Source organism: Scyliorhinus canicula, chromosome 4 (assembly GCF_902713615.1).
Source record: "Scyliorhinus canicula chromosome 4, sScyCan1.1, whole genome shotgun sequence".
Classification (NCBI taxonomy): Eukaryota; Metazoa; Chordata; class Chondrichthyes; order Carcharhiniformes; family Scyliorhinidae; genus Scyliorhinus; species Scyliorhinus canicula.
Window position 1 is genome coordinate 29466918 of NC_052149.1, and position 23362 is coordinate 29490279.

Here is a 23362-nt window from a genome sequence, read left to right on the forward strand (position 1 = left end):
AAGAATTGCCCCTCTGGACCCTTTTGTATCTCTCCCCTCTCATCTTATAGCTATCTAGTTTTAAACTCCCTATCTTTGGGAAAAGATGTTGACTATCTACCTTATCTATGCCCCTAATTATTTTATAGACCTCTATAAGATCACCCCTAAGCCTCCTATGCTCCAGGGGAAAAAGTCCCAGTCTATCCAGCCTCTCCTTACAACTCAAACCATGAAGTCCCAGTAGCATCCTAGCAAATCTTTTCAACACTCTTTCTAGTCTAATAATATCCTTTCTATAATAGGGTGGCCAGAACTGTACACAGTATTCCCAGTGTGGCCTTACTAATGTCTTCTAAAACTTCAGCAAGTCCCAACTCTTGTATTCAATGTTCTGACCAATGAAACCTAGCATGCCGAATGCTTTCTTCCCCACCCTGTCCACCTGTGACTCCAATTTCAAGGACGATGAACACGTACCCCTAGATCCCTTTGTTCTATAACTCTCCCCAACTCCCTACCATTAACTGAGTATGTCCCAATTCGATCTACCAAAATGCATTACTTCACATTTATCTGAATTAAATTCCATCTGCCATTCATCGGCCCACTTGATCAAGACCCTGTTGCAATTCCAGATAACCTTCTTCATTGTCCACAATGCCACCAATCTTGGTGTCATCTGCAAACTTACTAACCATGCCTCCTAAATTTTCATCCAAATCATTAATATAAATAACAAATAACAGCTGGTCACAGGCCTCCAGTTTGAAAAACAACCCTCTACAAGCACCCTTTGTCTTCTGTCATCAAGTCAGTTTTGCATCCAATTGGTTACCTCACCCTGGATCCCGGAAGATTTAACCTTATGCAACAACCTACCGTGTGGTATCTTGTCAAAGGCCTTGCTAAAATCCATGTAGACAACGTCGACTGCACTGCCCTCATCTACCTTCTTGGTTACCCCTTCAAAAAACTCAATCAAATTCATGAGACATGATTTTCCACTCACCAAGTCATGCTGACTGTCCCTAATCAGTCCTTGCCTCTCTAAATGCCTGTAGATCCTGTCTCTCAGAACACCTTCTAACAACTTACTCACCACAGACATTAGGCTCACTGGCCTGTAGTTCCCAAGTTTTTCTCTGAGGCCCTTCTTGAATAAAGGTACAACATTTGCTACCCTCCAATCTTCAGGCACCTCACCTCTGGCTGTCGACAATTCAAATATCTCCGCTAGGGGACCCGCAATTTCCTCCCTAGCCTCCCACAACACCCTGGGATACATTTTATCAGGTCCTGCATTCGCTTTAAGACTTCCAGCACCTCCTTCTGTGTAATATGTACACTTCTCAAGACTTCACTATTTATTTCCCTAAGTTCCCTAACAGCCATGCCTTTACAGAGTGAAATAGCAAGCACTTAAGACTGCAGACAACTTTTTACATATTTAAAAGGCAGATGTTTGAATACCTTGACAGCATGTCAAATCTTTTTGACAGCTCAATTGACCGTTCTTTTAAGAATTCTGTTGACTGTTCCTTTTGACAGCTCTGTTGATGGCTCCTTTTGACAGCTCTCTTGACTATACAAACTTGACAGTTTGATGAATTAATTATGAATGGGGTAGTTTTGTGAAACCTAAGTTACCATTTGCTATTAATTTTTAAGCTTCAAACATAGATGGTATTGAGATAAATCTTCAACACTGACATATAACGCTTTATACAAGTGATGTAAATTTTGTGACCAGTGGAAATCATTACCAATAAGAACATGCAAAATTTATAGACAGGGAAAGATCATCCTGGTACATCAAGCCTGGCCGACAACATGATAGATGGGGCGGCATGTGGCACAGTGGTTAGCACTGGGATCGCGGCGCTGAGGACCTGGGTTCGAATCCCGGCCCTGGATCACTGTCTGTGTGGAGTTAGCACATTCTCCCCATGTCTGCGTGGGTTTCCCCCCAAAAACCCAAAGATATGCAGGTTAGGTGGATTGGCCACTCTAAATTGCCCCTTAATTGGAAAAAAAATAATTGGGTACTCGAAAAAAAATGTTTTTAAATGATAGATGCAGCATCATGACTGATCACTTCCTCATCGCTGCCCCTCCAAAGCTGTTAGTAATCTGTAAAATAAGTTCACGCTGGTACTTCATTTCATAGAATGGTAAAATGGTTACAGCACAGATATTTCCTCCATCCCTCCTTCAAAAGTTCTTGCTACCACTATCCCTTCACACTCCCTTTTAGTTAATGTTGTCTTTCCTATTCCTTTCTCAGCAACAGCAGCTAGTTTCCTCTTTTTCTCCCGCCTCCCTCCCACAAAGTGCAAATTATATCATGTTTTTACCTCTTATTGCAGTTCGACTTGAAGCCTGTGCTTATTTAACTTTGGGAGGAAATTGGCCTGTTGCTGTATACATTTCCTTCTCAGCAAATTGTTCCAAATATAAATTGGCAAACCAACAGAATGCTGATGTGAGACAGTCAAAGTACATTATGGATAAACAGTAATTAATATGAGATGACATTTTGCACTCACAACCAAAATAATAAAAGGCACATTAATTTATCGAGTAGAAATGGCTACTATCTCAGTATAAATATATTTTAATAGATGAATTTGCAATTAAAGTTAACTGATCTGGGAGAACCTACTGAACTTCTAGAATTAATTTGTGCACTTAATAAATGTGTCACTTATATCAAATATTTCAAACAAATTGAGTCAACACATTTGTTATTCACCAGTGTTCCTATTAGTTATAGATTCTCCATTGGTTTATGTTATGAATTAGAACTATTACTAAGGAATACATTATTTTAAGTGATTTCTTTGATGCTACTATCTATCAGAAAGAGTGCTTCCATCAGCCAGATGCCTTCACTTCCACCTCCTCAACCCAAGGTAACAGCAATAACAATTTATTCCAAAGGATTTATGTGCTGTGCTGGACCTGGAGTTGTGTATATATTTGAAAGAGGAGAGGAGAAAGATACCTTCAAGAAAATCAGGGTGATAAAGGTAAGTTCCACAATAAATGAGACTGAAACAATTAAATAATACTTGTCAGAAGTACCTAAGGCAACAATTGGCTCCTGTGCTGAGCAGTTTATGAGGCCTTTGGAGCTGCTTGTTCAAATGGTGACTACATTTTAGAAACTAATAATGTATATTTGAAATGGGAATACAAAATACTCGTATATAGTTGCTGTGATTAGGAACAGATACACAGTGACAATAATTCTACCCACTGCTATGCTCACTTAAATCATATGGCAACAGGTTAATGGTTTGTAAATCCATTTTCGTGAATACTTGAGCCTCACTGTCTGAAAGATAATGCTGACTAGATAGATGGATTTCTTAATGCCATAAACACTTGTTATTCAGTGATGATGAATTGATATCTATTTGCAAATATTTATCCTGACCATCATGTGTCTAATCAAAGCCCTGTATTCCTAGAAGGAAAAAACAGAAAAGTGGAGAAGTAAGGGGCGCAATCAGACAAAAGAAAGTCCCGCTCTGGGCGGGATTAGCGGCCTCATTCCCAGTGCTTGTAGCAGCAGGACCCAGCTATCGAATGGCACTCTATTATTTATTTGAGACTCAGCGGGGAACACCCCGCCAAGGCCACACTCAGAGTTGCATTTCCTTCACTCAGGAACTCCACTCGCCAGTGCAGGAAGAGATTGGGATGTAACTACCATCAGGAATCCTGGGAGTGACCTCTCACGGGATCCACAGCCGTGTCCCATCCCGATTCCGTCGAGACACAGCCAGTAAATTACGCCCAAGAATACTGATCTGAACTGGTCTTATATACTTTAAAATGGAACACCAGCAAAATGGTGAAATAGGAACACTGGTCTGAACTGCTTTTTACTTCTGGGCTGTGATTAACCAATAATGATAACATTTCAAACTGTATAGAATGATTTGAGCTATCACCATGTTTCGATGAGGTTTTACTTATCAATCAGTGATTTGAAGATAGTGGCGGGATTCTCTGGTCCCCCAGCTGTATGTTTCTCGGTGGTGCGCTGTTCGCTACCATTGGGATTCTCTACTTCCGCTGCTTGTCAATGGAATTTCCCATTGAAGCCACCTCACATCATCGGGAAATCTGCGGGCAGGGGTGTGGTACCGGTGGGAAAAGAGAATCCCAATGGCCAGAGAATTCCAGCCAGTATATGGGTTTTCTTAAAAATATTTATTAAGAACTATTTACAAGACCTCTTGGTAAGTACATACTTCTGTGGACACAGACTATTCTGTGTCCTGCTTTCTAGGAACCTCGGACCCTGATGTCATGTGTACCTCATCGTTACATTATTGTCTGATTAACATAACCATGAACCCTTTACAAAATATACTGAGGGAGAACTTCATTCTGCAGATTTGCATAAATTCTCTGGGGGCAAACAATGCTGCAGACTGCTACCTGCACTGTCTGGCGGACCAACCATTTTTTTACTTTTTGGATTCAAGAGCAACATAAAAGGGGAATGGACCAAATGCTGGATAAAGAGTTGAGAGTTTCATGGAGTGACTTTAGGTGTTTTGGGGTTTTGAGCGAGTATGTAATGTTGGGCTCAACACAGTGCGGAACTCTCAGGACATTAGATTTGATTCCCTCTGTCACTCTTTGTGCAAGGGTCAGCCCATCTGCACACTTGCAGATGGGTATTGTTTATTCAGCAGGGAGCATCTCTGAGGAGAAAGTGGAGAATAGGGAGCAAAGAGGGAGGAAGGCCTAGTGGTAACAGGAATTCCCCTCCTGCCTGCTGTGTCTCCCAGCACTGGCCATTCTGCAGGCAGTAATGACTCAGCAGCCTCTGCACACCACCTTTACAACTTCACGGCGGCCTGTCATTGAACACAATGCCCGCCCCTGCTGATCCCGCTGGGCCATTGCGGCTGCGATTTACACTGGCTGACACTTAAATGGCCAGCCAGCACAATATCGAGATTCTCAATTGGTCTTGAGCTGAAAACGGGATCGTAGCCAAGTAGTTCCTGCCCATCAAGCGCACATGTCACGTGTGAAAATTTGCCCAAGGAAATCGGCTTGAGTTATGATTCATCCATCTTCTCCATGCAGTAGCCAAATGATGTTCATGGAAAATAGTTTTAAGTAGATTATGCATTTATTAAATTGGGGTTGTTTTCCTTAAAGCAGAGGAAACTGAGGGGAGGCATAATTGAGATGTATAAAATTATGAGGAGCGTAGATAGGAACAAATTAATCCCCTTGGTGGAGGAGTCAATCACTAGGGGGCATAGATTTAATATAAGGGGCAGGAGGTTTAGAGGGAATGTGAGGAAAATCTTTTTTACCCAGAGGATGGTGGGAGTTTGAAATTTATTGCCTGAAAATGTGGTGGAGGCAGAGACCCTCATAACATTTAGATGTGCACTTGCAATCCCAGGGCACACAATTGATTCACTGATTCTGTCTGCATCTCCCGCTGCCTCAGGACGGCAGACAGCATTATCAGAGACCCCTCCAACCCAGGCTTTGCCTTCTTCCAGACCCTTCCATCAGGCAGAAGATACAGAAGTCTGAGAACCCGCACATCCAGACATAGGAACAGCTTCTTCCCCACAGCTACTAGACTCCTTAACGACTTTCATTCGGACTGATCTATTCCCTGTAAGAACACTATTCAAGACATCCTATGCTGCTCTTGCTCATGTATTTGCTTTGTTTGGTCCCTTGTTCTGCACTGTAACTGTTTGTCGATGTACCATTTGTCAACGTACTCTGTCAATTATTCTTTTTCTGTCCACTATGTGTGTACTGTGTACATTCCCTTGGCCGCAGAAAAATACTTTTCACTGTACTTCGGTAAATGTGATATTAAATCAAATCAAATCAAATCAAATACAAGTGCTGGAAAATGGGATTAGAATAGTTAAGTGGTTATTTTGGCTGCCGCAAACATAATGGGCCGAAGCTGTAAGATTCTACGACTCATGGGCGCCATTCTCCGACCCCCACGCCGGGTGGGAGAATCGCGGAAGTGCCGGGCGATTCCCGCCACGCCGCCCTGGCACCCGCACGCAATTCTCCCACCCCCCCCCCCCCCAAAACGGCGTGCCGCGTTTCACGACAGGCCGCTCGGAGAATCTCCGCTCGCCGTTTCTAACAGCGGGGAGGGGGGGGGGGGAGGATCGAGCACCAGAGGGGTGCTCAGTAGGGGTCTGGCCCGCGATCGGTGTCCACCGATCAGCGGGCCGGCGTCTCTAAAGGACGCACTCTTTTCCTCCGCCGCCCCGCAAGATCAATCCTCCATGTCTTGCGGGGCGCCCGCGGGGAGGATGGCAACCGTGCATGCGGGGGTTGGTGCCGGCCAACCTGCACATGCGCGGGTGACGTCATTTAAGTGCCGCCGGCCTCGCATTTACGCGGCGCCGCTTTGACGCGACCCTGGGGGTGGGAGAATAGTGGGCGAGGAGCGGCCTCCGACGCCGGAGTGAAACACTCCGATTTTCACTCCGGCATCGGCTCTTTGTCACCCGTTGGGAGAATTTCGCCCCATGTCTCTATAATCCTCTATCCGAGTTGCCAGTACCTTCGGCACAGCTTCGCATTTAAATTCAACAGCAAAATCAGGCGGTACGATCCACACTTCTCCAGGTCCTTGTCTTTCTTTAAAATGAGCGATATCGAGGCCTGCGACAGCATGGATGGGAGCTCTCCCCTCTCCATTGACCCATTATATATCTTGACTAACAGGGACCCAGCTTCGACCCTAACCTCTAGTTGGATGACAGGCAAGATGCCAGCAATGGAAGTTGGGCTGATGGTGCACGGTGGTGCAATCCCAGTAAATGATGCCAGTTCCATCTGGAGTAGGCCGCAATCATTCTTATCTTTGGCCCATATTGCATGTTCTTCCAACTCCTCCTTCTTCCGGCTTCTGATGGACCATGTTACCTGTCCGTTTTCAAAATGCAACAAGCTGGTCAATTGAGTCAGGATATGCATGTCCAGATGGTCTTGTCCCACTGGGCATACCCAGATTGGTGTGGTCAATTGGTGTAGGCCAAGTCCAATGAGTATAGGTTGAGTTCTTCTGAGTACCAAAACCTGGCCCCCAGTTCCGTGGGCAATTTGCACCTTGCCATCTAGAGGTAAAGAGTTTTTGTATCTTAGGGGCCCCTGTATCCATGAGACAGACTATACCTTGAATGCCCACTCTCATAGTGGTATACAATCTATCTCCTCGCTGTTGGATCAGTGCCAGGAGAGGTGCTGGGAGATCGAGGGCGGGCTCTCGTAGTTTTTAGCAACTCCTTCTGTTGCTGTGGTATAAGCTACTTGAATCTTTGTACCAGGTTGTCTTCACCATCGGAGGCGTGCTTAGGTTGTGTGTCGGACTGTTTCCCTGATGTCATAGAGTCATAGAATTTATAGTGCAGAAGGAGGCCATTCGGCCCATTGAGTCTGCACCGGCCCTTGGAAAGAGCACCCCACTTAAGCCCCACACCTCCAGCCTATCCCAGTAACCCCACCTAACTTTTGTTTTGACACTAAGGGCAATTTAGCATGGCCAATCCACCTAACCTGCACATCTTTGGACTGTGGGAGGAAACCGGAGCACCCGGAGGAAACCTACGCGACACGGGGAGAACGTGCAGCCTCCACACAGACAGTGACCCAAGCCGGGAATCGAACCTGGGACCCTGGAGCTGTGAAGCAACCGTGCTAACCACTGTGTTACCGTGCTGCCCTTTCTGTCGGCCCTTCTGTTTACACTCCCTTGCCTATGGCCCTCTTTTCCACAGTGATAACATTTCCATGTCATTTTCCTTGGGTGTTGTTGTTGCTAGGATGCTTGAGTCTCTATCCTGCCTGCATGGTTCGGAGATTAGCTCCCATATCTCAGTCTACTGGTTGCATTGATCCACTAACGCTGCAAAGGTTGTTTCTCGGGATGCCCACCTGGGCAGAGTAACCTTCAGCATCTTTGCCCATTCTAGCTTTAATCCAGTGACAAAAGCAGCTTTCATAGGTCCGAAAGTGCTGTAGTCTATATCTTCGGGTCCCTGATCATTCATTCCAGAGTGTTCCAACCAGAGAGATTGGAATCGCTCATCATTACTTGTTCCGCCCCTTTTTGCTGGCAAGCTGAGAACTTTCTGTTTTTGCTGGATTGAAACCCTGTAGCCAGCGCTGGATTGCAGCCCATACAGCCCCTAACTGCTGTTCCTCTTCCCCAAGGGTGACTCGAATCTCTTTATTTAATTTCTTCCCATCTCATCTAGGTACCATTACCATCAGGATCTGTACCCCATCCCATGGGTGGTGATTATAAATGCCCTTTAAACGTTCTAACTTCCTATATTTTAATTTCCCCTTTCTTGGGGTGTGGCAATTCTTTTGACCATTTATCGATTTTTTTCCAGGTCCGCTGGGTCATGGTGAAAATACTGAGCATATTTAGCTCGAATTGTTTTCTTGTCACCTTCGTCTGTAATTTCTTCTGACTTTAACCCGTTTTTTCTTCAGAGGATTGAGTCGCGCTGAGGAGGGGGCTACCTCCCGATGGCTTTCTCCACGAGAGTCCCTGGAGGACTCAGAATCTGTTTCCAGACCGGCTTCGCTTAACTGCGTTTTTCGCTGTTCCGCTTCTATTTCTTCCAGGCAAGGGTACAAATGGGACAATTTACTCGTGGGGAATCTGAGGGGTGTTCCTGACCTTTTTGGTGGCGTTTCTGGTTTGTCACGCAATTGCTTCTTAAGTTCTTTGATTTCGGACTTGATTTCGGACTTAAGTTCTTTAACTTCTGACTTAAGTCCTTTATCTTCCGCTTCTAACGTTTCTGATTTAAGTTTTTCCTTTTTTGACTGCTTACTGCCTTCAACTGTTCTTTCACAGTGCTCAGTGCGCGATCATGTTGGGATTGACTCGCAATTTCGTTTTGCGTTGAACCTGGGCCATTTGGTTTATTCCTTTTCTTTCAGACGGGTGGTTTTTCCCCAGACTCTTTTGCTATCTTCCAAGAACCATTGTCCTTTGGAGGTACCATACATTTCCTCAATCTCTGTACAGGTTTTGGATAAGTCAAACTGTTGCTCTACATATTCTTTTAATTGCTGAAAGATTTTGTCTATGGAAACGTCAGGCGGGGCCTGCTCACCTTTGACTGTGGTAGGCAACTGTTCTTTTTCTCTGCCATAATACCAATTATTTCTGTTTAGACTCAAGCCGTTAGGCTTTTCAGCCAGGCCAGTATATCTATCCTGTATACCTCCGAAATCCAGACGTCTGTTAGGAACTTGAGCCGACTACCATACCAAAGAAGTTCAAGGTCGCATAAAAGGATTACCGAGCCTAAACAATTGCCGAGGACTCTTTTTTTTTAAACAAAGAGGTGTCCTTACTCCCAAGAATAGACCCAATCTCCAGATCTCTGCTTCCCTTTTCCTCCAGCGACCCTGCTCGCAGCGCCAAATTGTAGGATCTCTTATTTTCAAATAAGAGATGGGGATCCAGTGGTAGTTTGAGATTGAGTTTTATTGCAAAAACTTAGTACACTTTCAAATACAAAAAGAGAAATCAAAACCCAGCAGGGCATAAGGAAGAAAATGATGGAAAGAGAACAAAGATGAAGAGAGCGGTCAACACATGCACCAGTAACTTTATGCCTGCATGGTTTGATACTGGCCCCCTCTCTGCCCCCCTATTGGATTACAAGATTTAAATTGTGACATCTAAATAGTGGACCTTACCATCACTCACATTGGTATCTAACTTATTGGCTGTACTTACTTTGTTACATTGTCACATTTGTAGTCTGGATTTGGAAAAGCTGATGTGTTCCCACAGTATATTTTCCCACAGCAACAATATTTTAAAAACTTGGTTTTAATATTTCCCCATAATCCCCCTTGTCTTTCTTTAAAATTAATGATATAAAAACTGTGACAGCGTGGGGGAGGGTTCTCCCCTCTCTATTGACCCATTATATATATTGACTAACAGGGGCCCCAGGCTCTAACCCAAACCTCTTGTAGAACTCAGCTGGGAATCCTTCTGCATCGACCCCACACAATCCATCGTCATCGGGGCCCTTTTGCCTCCACCATCTTCAGGAACTGTATCCCCTTAAAGAACCGCCTCATACCCTCGTCCCCCACCGGAGGCTCCAAGCTATACAATTTATGGTAGAAAGCCTCAAATACCCCATTCACCTCCTTCGGCTCCGTTACCACTATACCCCTGTCATTTCTCATCACCCAATTTCTCTCACCGCCACCTGCCTTCTCAGCTGATGCGCAAGCATCCTGCTGACTTTCTCCCCATATTAGTACACTGCTCCCCTGCCCCTGCGCAGTTGCCCCACTGACTTTTCCGTAGACACAAGTCCACACTCCATCTGGAACTTCTGTTTTTCCTTCAATAGTGCCTCCTCAGGTGCCACTGAGTACCTCCAGTCCACCCTCAGAATGGCCTCCACCAATCTCAACCACTCAGCCCGCTCCACCTTTCCTTTGTGCGCCCGAATTGAGATAAACTCCCCCCGTACAACTGCCTCAGCACCTCCCACAATGTGGAGGCGGAAACCTCCTCAGTCTTATTGTTCTCCACATAGTTCTGGATAGCCACCGCAATCTTTCCCCAATCTTCCTTCGAACACAGAACAGTACTACATAGTACAGGCCCTTCGCCCATGATGTTGTACCGACAATGTATCCTAATCTGTATCCTAATCTAAGATCAACCCAACCTACACGCCTTCAATTTTCTGCTGTCCATGTGCCTGTCCCAAGAGTTGCTGAAATGTCCCTAATGACTCTGACTCCACCACCTCCCGTGGCAGTGCATTCCACACACCCACCACTCTCTGTGTAAAGAACCTAGCTCTGACATCTCCCCTGTACCTTCCTCCAATCATCTTAAAATTATGTCCCTTCGTGACAGCCATTTCCGCCCTGTGGAAAAGTCTCTGGCTATCCACTCTATCCATGCCTCTCATCACCCTGTATACCTCTCTGCCTTCTTCGCTCCAGTGAGAAAAGCCCTAGCTCCCTCAACCTTTCTTCATAAGACATGCACTCCAGTCCAGGCAACATCCTGGTAAATCTCCTCTGCACCCACTCCAAAGCATTCACATCCTTCCTATAATGAGGCGACCAGAACTGGACACAATGGGCGCGATTCTCCGCACCCCACGCCGGGAGGGAGAATTGCGGGAGGGCCGGGCGAATCACGCCACGCCGCCCTGGCACCCCCCGCGATTCTCCCACCCCCCTCCAAAATGGCGTGTCGTGTTTTGCGACAGGCTGCTCGGAGAATCGCCGCTCGCCGTTTCTCACGGCAACCGGCGATTCTCCAGCCCGGATGGCCTGCCAAACCCGACCGGTTCACGCCGGCGCCAACCACACCTGGTTGCTGCCGGCGTGAACAGCACGCGACCGGTGAGTGTGGGGCCTGTGGGGGGGCGGAGGGAGGATCGAGCACCACGGGCGTGCTCAGCAGATGTCTGGCCCGCAATCGGTGCCCACCGATCGTTGGGCCGGCGTCTCTAAAAGACACACTCTTTTCCCTCCGCCGCCCCGCAAGATCAAGCCGCCATGTCTTGCAGGGCAGCGGAGGGGAAGACGGCAACTGCGCATGCGCGGCTGACGTCACTTCGGCGCCGCCGGCTGCGTCATTCCCGGCGCGCCGCTTTGACGCAAGCGTCAAGGCCGGGTGCTCGGAATTCACGCGCCGCCGCTCCTAGCCCCCCTGGGGGGGTGGAGGGGAGAATAGGGGGCGAGGAGCGGCCTCCAACGCCGGAGTGAAACACTCCGAGTTTCACTCCGGCGTCGGCTGTTTGTCTCCCTTTGGGAGAATTGCGCCCGATATTCCAAGTGTGGTCTAACCAGGGTTTTATAAAGTTGCAGCAAAACCTCGCGGCTCTTACCCCTGTTAATGAAAGCCAACACACCATACGCCTTTTTAACAACCCTATCAACCTGCGTGACAATTTTGAAGGATCTATGTAAGTGGACCCCAAGATCCATCTGTTCCTTCACACTTCCAAGAACCCTGCCTTTAACCCTGCATTCAGCATTCAAATTCGACCTTCCAAAATGAATCACTTCACATTTATCTAGGTTGAACTCCATCTGCCACTTTTCAGCTCAGTTCTGCATCCTGTCAATGTCGTGGTGTAACCTGCAACAGCCCTCAACACTATCTACAACTCCATCAACCTTTGTGTTATCGACAGACTTACTAACCCACCCTTCCTCTTTCTCATCCAAGTCATTTATAAAAACCACAAAGAGCAGAGGTCCCAGAACAGATCCCTGCGGGACACCACTGGTCACTGACCACCAGGCAGAATACTTCCCATCCACTACCACTCGCTGTCTTCTTATCCGCCAACAATCCCACAACCAACCTCCACTGCGGCCGTTGGAGACTCCTCTTTGCCACCTGCAATTCCACTCAATGTGGCATGTGGTCAGACACCACAATCACCAAATACACTGATCCAACCATCCCCGCCAACAGTGCCGTGTCCAGGACAAAGAAATCAATCCGGAGTACACCCGGTGGACGTGCAAGAAGTATGAAAATTCTTTCAGTCTCAACCTCGGGTTCCGCCCTCCCTTCGTTCCATAAACCCTAACAGCTACTTTGCCATGGCCGCCACTTCAGAGACCTGGGACATGACCGGTCCAACCTCGGGTCCAGCACCAGATTAAGCCCCCCCACCCCACCCTATAATCAGCAGGTGTGCATCCAGGTCTGGAATCTTTGCCAAAACCTGCCTCAAAAACCCTACAACATACCAATTTGGGGCATATACATTCACCAGCACCTCAAGCGCCCCCTCGAAGCTCCGACTTACCATCACAAATCTTCCGCCAGGGTCTGTCACGATACTCCCTCCCTCAAAAGCCACCCTCTTATAGAAGTCATAAAACGTACAGTGCAGAAAGAGGCCATTCGGCCCATCGAGTCTGCACTGGCTCTTGGAAAGAGCACCCAACTTAAGCCCACGCCACCAGTAATCCAGTAACAAAGAAATGATTGCGCAGCACAGTGGCGCAGTGGTTAGCACTGCTGCCTCACAGCACCGAGGACCTGGGTTCGATCCCGGCCCCGGGACACTGTCCGTGTGGAGTTTGCACATTCTCCCCCTGTCTGCCTGGGTCTCACCCCCACAACCCAGGGTAGTTTGATTGCCCACATTAAACTGCCACTTATTGATCAACACTGCCACCCCTCTCATTTTTATATTCAAGACCGAATGGAATACCTGCCCCACCCAGCCCTTCCTCAACCTTGTCTGGTCCCCCACTTCCAAATGCATCTCCTGAAGAAACACCACATCGGCCTTCAAACTCCTTAAATGCGCAAAAATGTAAGACCTCTTAATCGGCTCATTTAATCCCCGAACGTTCCATGTAATCAACTGGGTTGTGCCTCCCCACCCTTCAGATCAGCCATAGCCCCTCTTTAACCAGCTCCCCCACCAGGTCCATGCCTTATGCATCCATGGGGCATCCCCAGCGACGTCTGCCCCATCCCACCTTAACCAACTGTGCCTCACCAACTTCACCGACATCAGTATCCCCCCTCCTCCCTCCCCCAATAAACGAAGAAACAAAAAAATCCCCCACTCCCTCCACAGATCGACCCGCCTCTTCACTCCCTTTAGCTAGCCTATCTTCTACCATGGTGGCCCCCACTCGAGATAACTGCCTACTCCTTCCCTCCTACCAGCCCTCACCCACAATTCCCCAAGAACGATTGAACATACTTACCCAATGCACACCGAAACACAGTAAATATAACAATCCGCCCAGCATACACCCTCACATTCCCTGTACTGGCATCTCCAGAAGTCCTCAGAAGTTCCCCAGTCCATAAATTTACTGGCCTCCTCCGGCGTATCAAAATAAAATTCCTGATTCTGGTGCGTGACCCACAGACGAGCAGGATATAACACCCCGAACGTCATTCCTTTCTTGTCGAGGGCTGCTTTGACCCTATTGAACCCAGCCCGCCGCTTGGCCAACTCCGCACCCAAGTCAAGGTAGATACGTACCATTTTCCTTCCCAGGTACACTCTCTTGTCTTCTTCGATCACTGCATAATCTTCCCTTCATCCAGAAAACATGGCAACCGCACCACCATCGCTTTGGGCTACTCCCCCACCTTTGGCCTCCTCTTCCTCAACGCCCTGTGCGCTCGATTCACTTTGGGAGGTCAGTCAAGGACTCCCTCCCCACCAACCTCTCGAACATACTCGCCACATACTTTGTAGGGTGGTACGGTAGTCCAGTGGTTAGCACTGTTGCTTCACAGTGCCAGGGTCCCAGGTTTGATTTTGGGCTTGGGTCACAGTGTGGAGTCTGCACGTTCTCCCCGTGTCTGCGAGGGTTTCCTCCGGGTGCTCTGGTTTCCTCCCACAAGTCTCGAAAGACGTGTTGTTAGGTAATTTGGACTTTCTGAATTCTCCTCAGTGTACCCGAACAGGCGCCGTGGTGTAGCGACTAGGGGATTTCTACAGTAACGTCATTGCAGTGTCAATGTAAGTCTACTTGTGACAATAATAAAGATTATTATTATTATTTGTGGCCTGAATTCCCTTAACCCCTTCAGGCAGCCCCACAATCCAGAGATTCTGCCTCCTGGAGCGATTCCCCAGGTCCTCCACCTTCTCCCTTCACCACGAGCACCACCTCCAACGAGGCCAACCGGTAAATAATGATCCACCAACAACTCCTCCACTTTCTGGAGTGCTGAACTCTGCAACTCCCAGCTTTTGCTCCACTCTCTCAATAGCCGTCCCAATCGGCTCCGCCACCTTAGCCAGGTCCTCCGAGGCCTCTTGCCTCTGCCGTTGGAGCTTGGTGTTCAGTGGCTCAGTTCAATTGACCATTCAACAGACAACGATGTCCCAGAGCTCTCCGCTACCTTTCCCACTGTCGCACTTCGAAAGTCCTAGCAGCCAGATTGCTGTCCCTTGATCGGTGCACACCTTGTTGGATAAGCCATGAACAGGCCCCACCAGAGGAGAATTTCTATCTCTCACATTTCATGCACTTTGCACCAGCAAACATCCCCTGTATCGGATGAAAAGGGCCAAACAATTCCACCTCCAGCAGAAGCCACTAAATGCACGACTCACAGCGTGGCCACCACTGGAAGCTGACTGTTTAAACTCTTGACTGCTGTCAGTATCCTTTAAATTCTCTGAGGTCTCCTGCCCATCTGGAAACCCTCATGGATCAGGCCCTGGCCCTGCTCAATCGCCAGTCCACCAGATGTTGGGACTCCTCTTTGCAGTCTTTAGATGCACAGCTCCACAGCAGCGGTAGCAGGGCATTAACAGACCTAACCCCACACAAAGTTGAGACTATCTTGTTAAATGTTTTTAAGGAAAAGGTAGAAAGAATTTTTGAACAGTAAAGGAATAGAAGGTTATGGTGAGCCTGCGGGGAAGTGGAGATGAGTCCACAAAAAGTATTCGCCATGATCTTATTGAATAGCGGAGCAGGCTCGAGCGGCTAGATGGCCTACTCCTGCTCCTAGTTCTTATGTTCTCATGAGACATGCACCAGTGGTCGCTGGAACCCTCCCTGGCACACAGTCCCTCTCAGAGTAACAACCTCACAAGTGGGACAATTAGCTAACCCTAAGGATCAGTGATTTCTCCAGGCCCTGCAGGTCAACTGCGCCCCATTGGTATCATACGGTATGAGTGTATGGATCTGGGCCCACCCAGAAAACATGAACAGCTCCTTGTCACAACCTCTGTGTTAAACCCAGACTCTACATCACACTGCAGCCAAGCTCCTAGCAAATGCCTCAGTGACCCCCATCTGTAGAACTTGCGTGCACACCAGTCTCTTTGCATAGAGCCGCATGTCTGCACAGTATAAACGTCTCCACCACACAACCGGCTGCCACCATTCTGGTGGGAAGGCACAAGGCTCACTCACTGAGGACACCCACAGTAGACCCCACTGGGAGAACCAAGACAGGGATCACAGAGCCCATCGCTAACACCTGTTGTGGCAGCCATCAGCCCCCATTTAGTAGGGACCAATGGTGAGGATAGATGCAACCAAATATGGCTTCCCACATCAAAGGCCGGCTGCAAGTCACTGATGGGGACAGGGCTGCAGTGTCAAGTACCGTGCTTTGATTTGGACATTGGCTTGGATGGTTATTGAGAACAATGTGGAAAGCAGCCCAGTCCCTATAGATGTGTCTACAATTTCAGGTCCTAGTAACTATATATGCTAGATGGAAAGTCCTTAACAATGCCATGGACTAGTTAGTCATTCAGGCATGACACTGCTTTGGAAGGTAATTTGGTCCCAGTCAACAGAAGCAAGGTTAGTCCCCCCATAAGATCCTATTTTGTGCCTTCCATTTATTTGTGGGCATCACTGGCAATGACAGCATTTATTGCCCATTATTAAGTGCCTTTGAAAAGAGGATGTTGGGCCACCTTCTTGAATTTCTGGAATCTGTTTGGTGTAGGTATTGCAGCGATTCCAGGATATTAATCCCGCCTCAGTTATTTCCAAGTTACTTGTGACTTGGAGGGGACCATGCAGGTGGTGGAGATCTCCAAGAGGCAGGAGAGCTGATGTTTTCCTTTACAGTTGATCAACACCATTTTAGGAATTTTTGGAGAAAGATTTAATGATATATGATGTACACTGTCTTCAATATCACCTTGTTGTTTGAAATCCTTTTCTATGTTGCCTTCCAGATTCCACAGGATCCGTACAGCACAGATCCGACCCAAGCGGAACAGCAAGAAATTTCAACTCTTTGTCTCAGCCCCTCCGAGGAGGCACTAGTTGTTAGCACGAATAAGAGCCAATTATATTGTATCACGTTATCTTCTGCTGAAATAAGTAAGGTGAGCATTGATTGAGCAGCAGAAGAGCAAAACTAAATTTAATATAAACATTTGCTCAAGAGTTGCAAGAGTGCAAAGCAATGCCATCATTTATTGACTTAATTGTAACATAACTCACTCAGTACTGGAATGCATTAACTTAATTTTAAATCCTACCCCAAAATGGTAATTCTGCTACATGATTCGTATGTTGTCCTACTATCACTGTAGTGACATTTGACTGTCAATTTATTACATTGATTTGGATATTTTCAAATCTACTTTGTGTCATTTTAACAGGGTGAGCTGGCATATTTTGAATTTCTCTCCCAATCGTTCCACTCCAATATAATTACGGGCCTGGATATCTGCATTCGAAAACCCCTTGTTGCCACCAGTTCTGTAGACCGATCTGTACGCTTGTGGAACTATGAGACTAAGTATGGATTGTAGTTATTTAAAATCTGTACAATAAGTAAAAATGCGAAATGCTTTGATGTTGATAAAGTGCATACCAATACACTACCCCATGTTGGGACATTTTCTAGCACAGTAAATTAAGTAAACAAGATTATGCTAAGCAGTTTGCAGGTCTTTAAGCCCTTTAACTTGAGTAATTAAGTATTTCTTCGTCTCTGCTTGTACTCTCTATATTTTCAACCATACTAAATTTTGAGCTGCTAAGGGGTATACATTAATTTATCTGTTCTCTTTTTAGTAGCTGATTGGCCTGCTGTGTATTTTCAGCACTTTCTATTATAGTTCAGCTTCCAGCATTTTGTTTTTCTTTCATTTTTGGAGGTAAACAACACAATAACCACAGTTACTACTGATAATGTATTTCATACAAATACATTAAACTCTCAAATCTGTGAACCCAGCAACAGGTTCCCTAGCAAATATTTTGCTGTAATTCAAAGTCTGCCTCAATTATTGAGATCTAATTGTAAGATCTGATGCAGAGTGAATTGGTGTATTAATATCTTCTGATATAATATGTTACGATACAGGCTTTCACCCTTGATCATATTCATAAGCTCTGCATACGTTATTGAGAAATCAATAACTTCTGTCATTGGCCTATAAAACTTAACTCACATTTCAAGAACTATATACCATGGTAGCACAGTGGTTAGCACAGTTGCTTCACAGCTCCAGGGCTCTAGGTTCGATTCTCGGCTTGGTTCACTGTCTTTGTAGAGTCTGCACGTTCTCCCCATCTCTGCGTGGGTTTTCTCCGGGTGCTCCGGTTTCTTCCCACAGTCCAAAGATGTGCAGGTTAGGTGGATTGGCCATGCTAAATTGCCCTTAGTGTCCAAAATGGTTGGGTGGGGTTACTGGGTTACGGGGATAGAGTGGAGGTGTGGGCATGGGTAGGGTGCTCTTTCCAAGGGCCGGTGCAGACTCGATGGGCCGAATAGCCTTCTTCTGCACTGTAATTTCTATGAGCCTATGATTCTGTGATGCCCTTCTCCTCAGCACATTGCCCTCCCAGTTCAAACATTGACCTCAGTGACTGCAAATCTTTATTTTCCATTCTATTTTAATTTTGATCTTGGTGCTCAGGTTTTCCATGCTTTCCATCTCCCATTTTGGCAATCCCCATAGCTCCTGCTTCTCTTAGCTATTAACATCCCTTGTTCTGTATTGCCTTAATGTTTCTGACCATCACTTAACTGAGATGATATGCTACATTATTTCCCCTATTTTGAAACATTAACTCTGTTTCACTCTCCACAGATGGTGCCAGACACGCTGAGTTTTCCAGCACTTTCTGTTTTTATTCCAGATTTTCAGCATCCACAGTTCTTTGCTTTTATTTTAATAAAAATCAGCCACTTTTCTTGAACCTGACCACGCTTGTTACCGTAACAGCTGCTTCCAGCTCTCACAGAGGTGTGATTTTGCAATTAACCACTTGAATGGAGACGTGAGGGACGGGATTTACCGAACAACCCACTGCGTGTTTCATAGCGGCGGACGCTGGCCTACCATCGACCGGCGGCATTGTCAATGGGGATTCCCATTGAATGCACCTCAGGGTGGGGGTGCACTGTAGGCAGGACAGGAAGATCCTCTCCGTCATGAACAGCAGAAAAACCTTTCCCAATATTCTGCACAGTGGTGAGCACTGCTGCCCCGTAGCACAGGGACCCCGGGTTCAATTCCGGCCTTGGGTGACTGTCTGTGTGGAGTTTGTAAATTTTCACTGTGTCTGCGTTGGTTTCCTTCGGGTGTCCCGGTTTCCTCCCACCGTTCACAGATATGCAGGTTAGGTGGATTAGGTGGATTGGCCATGCTAAATTGCACTTAGTGCCCAAATATGTGCAGGTTAGGTGGGGTTACGGGGATAGGGTAGGGGAGTGGTCCTAGGTAGGGTGCGCTTTCGGAGGGTTGGTGCAGACTCGATAGGCTGAATGGCCTCCTTCTGCATTGTGGAGATTCTATGCACTCTATCGAATATTTTAGAAATGCATTTACTTGGCATACTGTAAGCACTTAATTTTAAATACTAAAATCCCTTGACTGGAAAGTAGCTCTGGACAAATTCCTCTGCAGTATTTTTAAAAAGTTACATTTATTGGTGGTTTCTCCATCTTCTTAGTGCTTTGGAGCTTTATAAGGAATTTCAGGAAGAAGCCTACAGCGTTGCAATTCATCCATCTGGCCTATACATTCTTGTCGGATTCTCTGACAAACTACGGCTTATGAACCTTCTAATTGATGATATTCGAACCTTCAAGGAATTCACAGTTCGAAGCTGTCGAGAGGTGTGTATGTAATGGATGAATTTGTTGGAATAAAGTATCAATTAAGGAGAGTTCCATTCTATTGATTAGTTTAACACAGCAGATGGGGTGTTTGAAACATAGAAAATAGGAGCAGGAGTATGTCATTCATCCCTTTGCCATTCAATATGATCCTTGCTGATCTCAATGCCATAACCTTGTGCTCTCCCCATACCCCTTGACGTATTAAGAGTCTCTTAATCTGTCTATTTCCTTCTTAAGTATATTCAGTGACTTGGCCTCCACAGCTTTCCGATAAGAACGGGAACTAGGAGCATGAATCAGTAAATCAGCCCCTCGAGCTTGTTCCGCCACTCAATACGATCATGGCTGATCTCATCTCTGCCTCATTTCCACCTTCCTACTCACACCCCATAACCCTTTATCTTGGTACTCATTAAGAATCTATCTCCTCCTTAAATTTGTACAATGTTCCGGTGTTCGTTGTAATCTTGAGTAGAGAATTCCACAGATTCATGACACTTTGAGTGAAGTAATTCCTCCTCATATCTGTTTCTGCCATCCCTTAGCCTCAAACTATAGCCTCTCTTTCTAGAATGTTCAACAAGAGGAAACATCTCTGCCTCTACGCTGTCAATCTCCTTTAGTACCTTATATACTTCTATTATATCTTCTCTCATTCTTCTGAACCCCAGTGCGTATAGGGCTAAACTATTCAATCCCTCTTCATAGGACAAGTACTTCCTCCCTGGAATCAATCTAGTGAACCTTCACTGAAACGCCTCTAATGTATTCACACCCTTCCTCATGTAAGGGGACCAAAACTGCATGCAATACTCCAGATCCAGTCTCACCAATCCCCTATAGAGTTGCAACAGTACTTCCCTGCATTTATACTCCATTACATTAGCATTGAATGCCAAAATTCCATTTGCTTTTCTTATTACCTGCTGCATCTGCATACTAACTTTCTGTGATTCTTGCCCGGGGACACACAAATTCCTCTGCACTGAAGTATTTTGAATAATAATAATATAGGACAGGATTCTCCGACCCCCCGCCGCCTCGGAGAATCACTGGGGGCCGGCGACAATCCCGCCCCCGCCGTGTCCCGAAGTCTCCGGCACCAGAGATTCGGCGGGGGCGGGAATCACGCCGTGCCTGTCGGCGGGCTCCCCCGGCAATTCTCCGGCCCGCGATGGGCCGAAGTCCCGCCGCTGACAAGCCGGTCCCGCCGGCGTGGATCAAACCACCTACCTTACCGGCGGGACCAGGCGGAGCGGGCGGGCTCCAGGGTCCTGGGGGGGCGTGGGGCGATCTGGCCCCGGGGGGTGCCCCCACGGTGGCCTGGCCCACGATCGGGGCCCATCGATCGGCGGGCAGGCCTGTGCCATGGGGGCACTCTTTTCCTTCCTCCTTCGCCATAGTTTTCATGATGGCGGAGGCAGAAGTAACCCCCTCCCCTGCGCATGCGCGGGATGATGTCAGCACCCACTGATGCTCCGGCGCATGTGCGGACTTCCGCCGGCTGGCGAAGTCCCTTCAGCCCCGGGTGGCGTTGTGCCAAAGGCCGTTCCCGCCGGCCGGCGGGGTGCCAACCACTCCGGCGCAGGCCTAGCCCTTCAATGTTAGGGCTTGGCCCCTAAAGGTGCGGAGGCGTCAGGGGAGAATCCTGCCAATAATCTTTTATCAGTAGGCTTACATTACACTGCAATGATGTTACTGTGAAAATCCCCGAGTCGCCACACTCCGGTGCTTGCTCGGGTACACTGAGGGAGAGTTCAGAATGTCCAGTTCACCTAACGAGCGTGTCTTTCGGGACTTGTGGGAGGAAACTGGAGGGCCCAGAGGAAACCCACGCAGGTGCAGAGAGAACGTGCAGACTCCGCATAGACAGTGACCCAAGCCAGGAATCGAACCTGGGTGCCTGGAATTGTGAAGCAACAGCGCTAACCATTGTGCTACCGTGCTGCCCATGAAGGTTCCCTCCATTTAGATAAAATGTTGCCTTTTTATTCCTCCAACCAAAATGGATAACCTCACACTTATTCACATTAAATTCCATCTAGGGAAACACGATGGCGCAGTGGTTAGCACTGCTGCCTCATAGCGCCGAGGACCCAGGTTGGATCCAGGCCCTGGGCCGCTGTTTGTGAGGACTTTGAACATTCTCCCCGTGTCTGCATGGGTTTTGCCCCCACAACTCAAAGATGTGCAGGTTAGGTGGATTGGACACGCTACATTTCCCCTTAATTGGAAAAAATAAATTGGGTACTCTAAATGTATGTAAAAAAAAATTAAAATTAAATTCCATCTACCCACTCACCTAACCTATCCATATCCATTTGCAAATTTCTTATTTCGTCATTGCAACTTGCTTTCCCACCTATTTTAGTGTCATCTGCAAAGTTGGCTTTAGTACTTTCAATCCCAGCATTCAAGTCATTACTATAGATTGTTAATAGTTGGGGCCCAAGGACCATACCCTGTGGCACAATATTAGTTGCAGCTTGCCAACCTAAATAAGACCCATTTATCTCCACTCCCGACTTTCTGTTGGTTAGCCAATCCTCTTTCCAAGCTGTTATGGGCTGGGGCTTAGAAACTCCAAACGATATTATGAAGTCCACCAGACCTACAACCTTTATGTTGAATTTGGCTAGGATGAGCACAAGAGCCTTCCCTTCAGCTGTGATTCATTAGTCTTCCTTGGCACTTTAATCAAAACAAGCTTTATTCTAAGAACTTAGTTAACATATATATATAAACACACAGCAAGAATTTTTCTCAATTACAAACATAAAGACACCACACAGCTACAGTAATCTATGTATAGCACTTAATGCATTCTCCCTTAACTGTTCTAATTCAAAAACAAAATTCCATTAACCAAAAACTCCTTTTCAAGGGTGTGGCCCAGCATTCTGCATTTTCTCTAGAATGAGACTGGTTTTCCCTGAGATTCTAATTCCGTCTCACCAGCAGATTTAACTCCTTCCTGGTTTGGCTCAGTGGGCTAAACAGCTAGTTTGTGATGCAGAACAAGGCCAACAGCACGGGTTCAATTCCCGTACCAACTTACCCGAACAGGTGCCGGAATGTGGTGACTTGGGGCTTTTCACAGAAACTTCATACTTGTGACATAAAAGGTTATTATCTTTTAAGTTACCAAAGCAGGTAGCTATAATCAATGGATTTTTTACTGGAAGAACTCTTTAAAATGAAAACATCGAAAGACAGGAAAAAAAATGCTTTTTCTCCTTCTGAGTCCACAGCAGTCAAAACTGAAAATGAAACTAAAAATACCTCCCAGCCAAGCTCCACCCACAAAATGACATCACTGAAGCCATGTGATAAGACAGAAACCTTTCTTAAAGGGAGACTCCCATGACAAAGCTTATATATTATCCTATGTGCTAGAGAATTCCACAGGTTCATCACTCTGGGTGGTCGGTGGGACATGCTCAGTAGTGCTTCAGCCATGCCCACCTGAGTCTGGGACAAGCTCCGCAGCATCTCGGCCATGTCTATCTGAGAGCGGAACATGTCCCGCAGAACCTCCTCAAGGTCAGCCTTGTACTGGGTGACATCCCCCAGCGAGGCAGTCATTCTGCCGAGGCCCTCAGCCATGGGTGTCAATGACTGCGCGACGCCTTGGATAGCTTCACTCCTGGTGCCGACATCGTGCTTTCCACTCCCGTCGCCACCCGAGCAGTGTTAGCTTCGGTGCCACTCATTGCTGGTGCCATT

At 46.9% G+C, this 23362-nt stretch overlaps 1 protein-coding gene across 1 annotated transcript in view; it reads left to right on the top strand.

Annotated features, from left to right (window-relative positions):
• The window catches only part of cfap57 (cilia and flagella associated protein 57), an 81480-nt gene that overhangs the window by 20926 nt on the left and 37192 nt on the right, over positions 1-23362 (top strand). Inside the window, exons 4-7 of the mRNA XM_038793953.1 lie at positions 2843-3011; positions 16731-16883; positions 17163-17302; positions 19468-19633. Of these exons, the coding sequence (XP_038649881.1) occupies positions 2843-3011; positions 16731-16883; positions 17163-17302; positions 19468-19633 (628 nt within the window). The remainder of the gene's footprint in view (positions 1-2842; positions 3012-16730; positions 16884-17162; positions 17303-19467; positions 19634-23362) is intronic.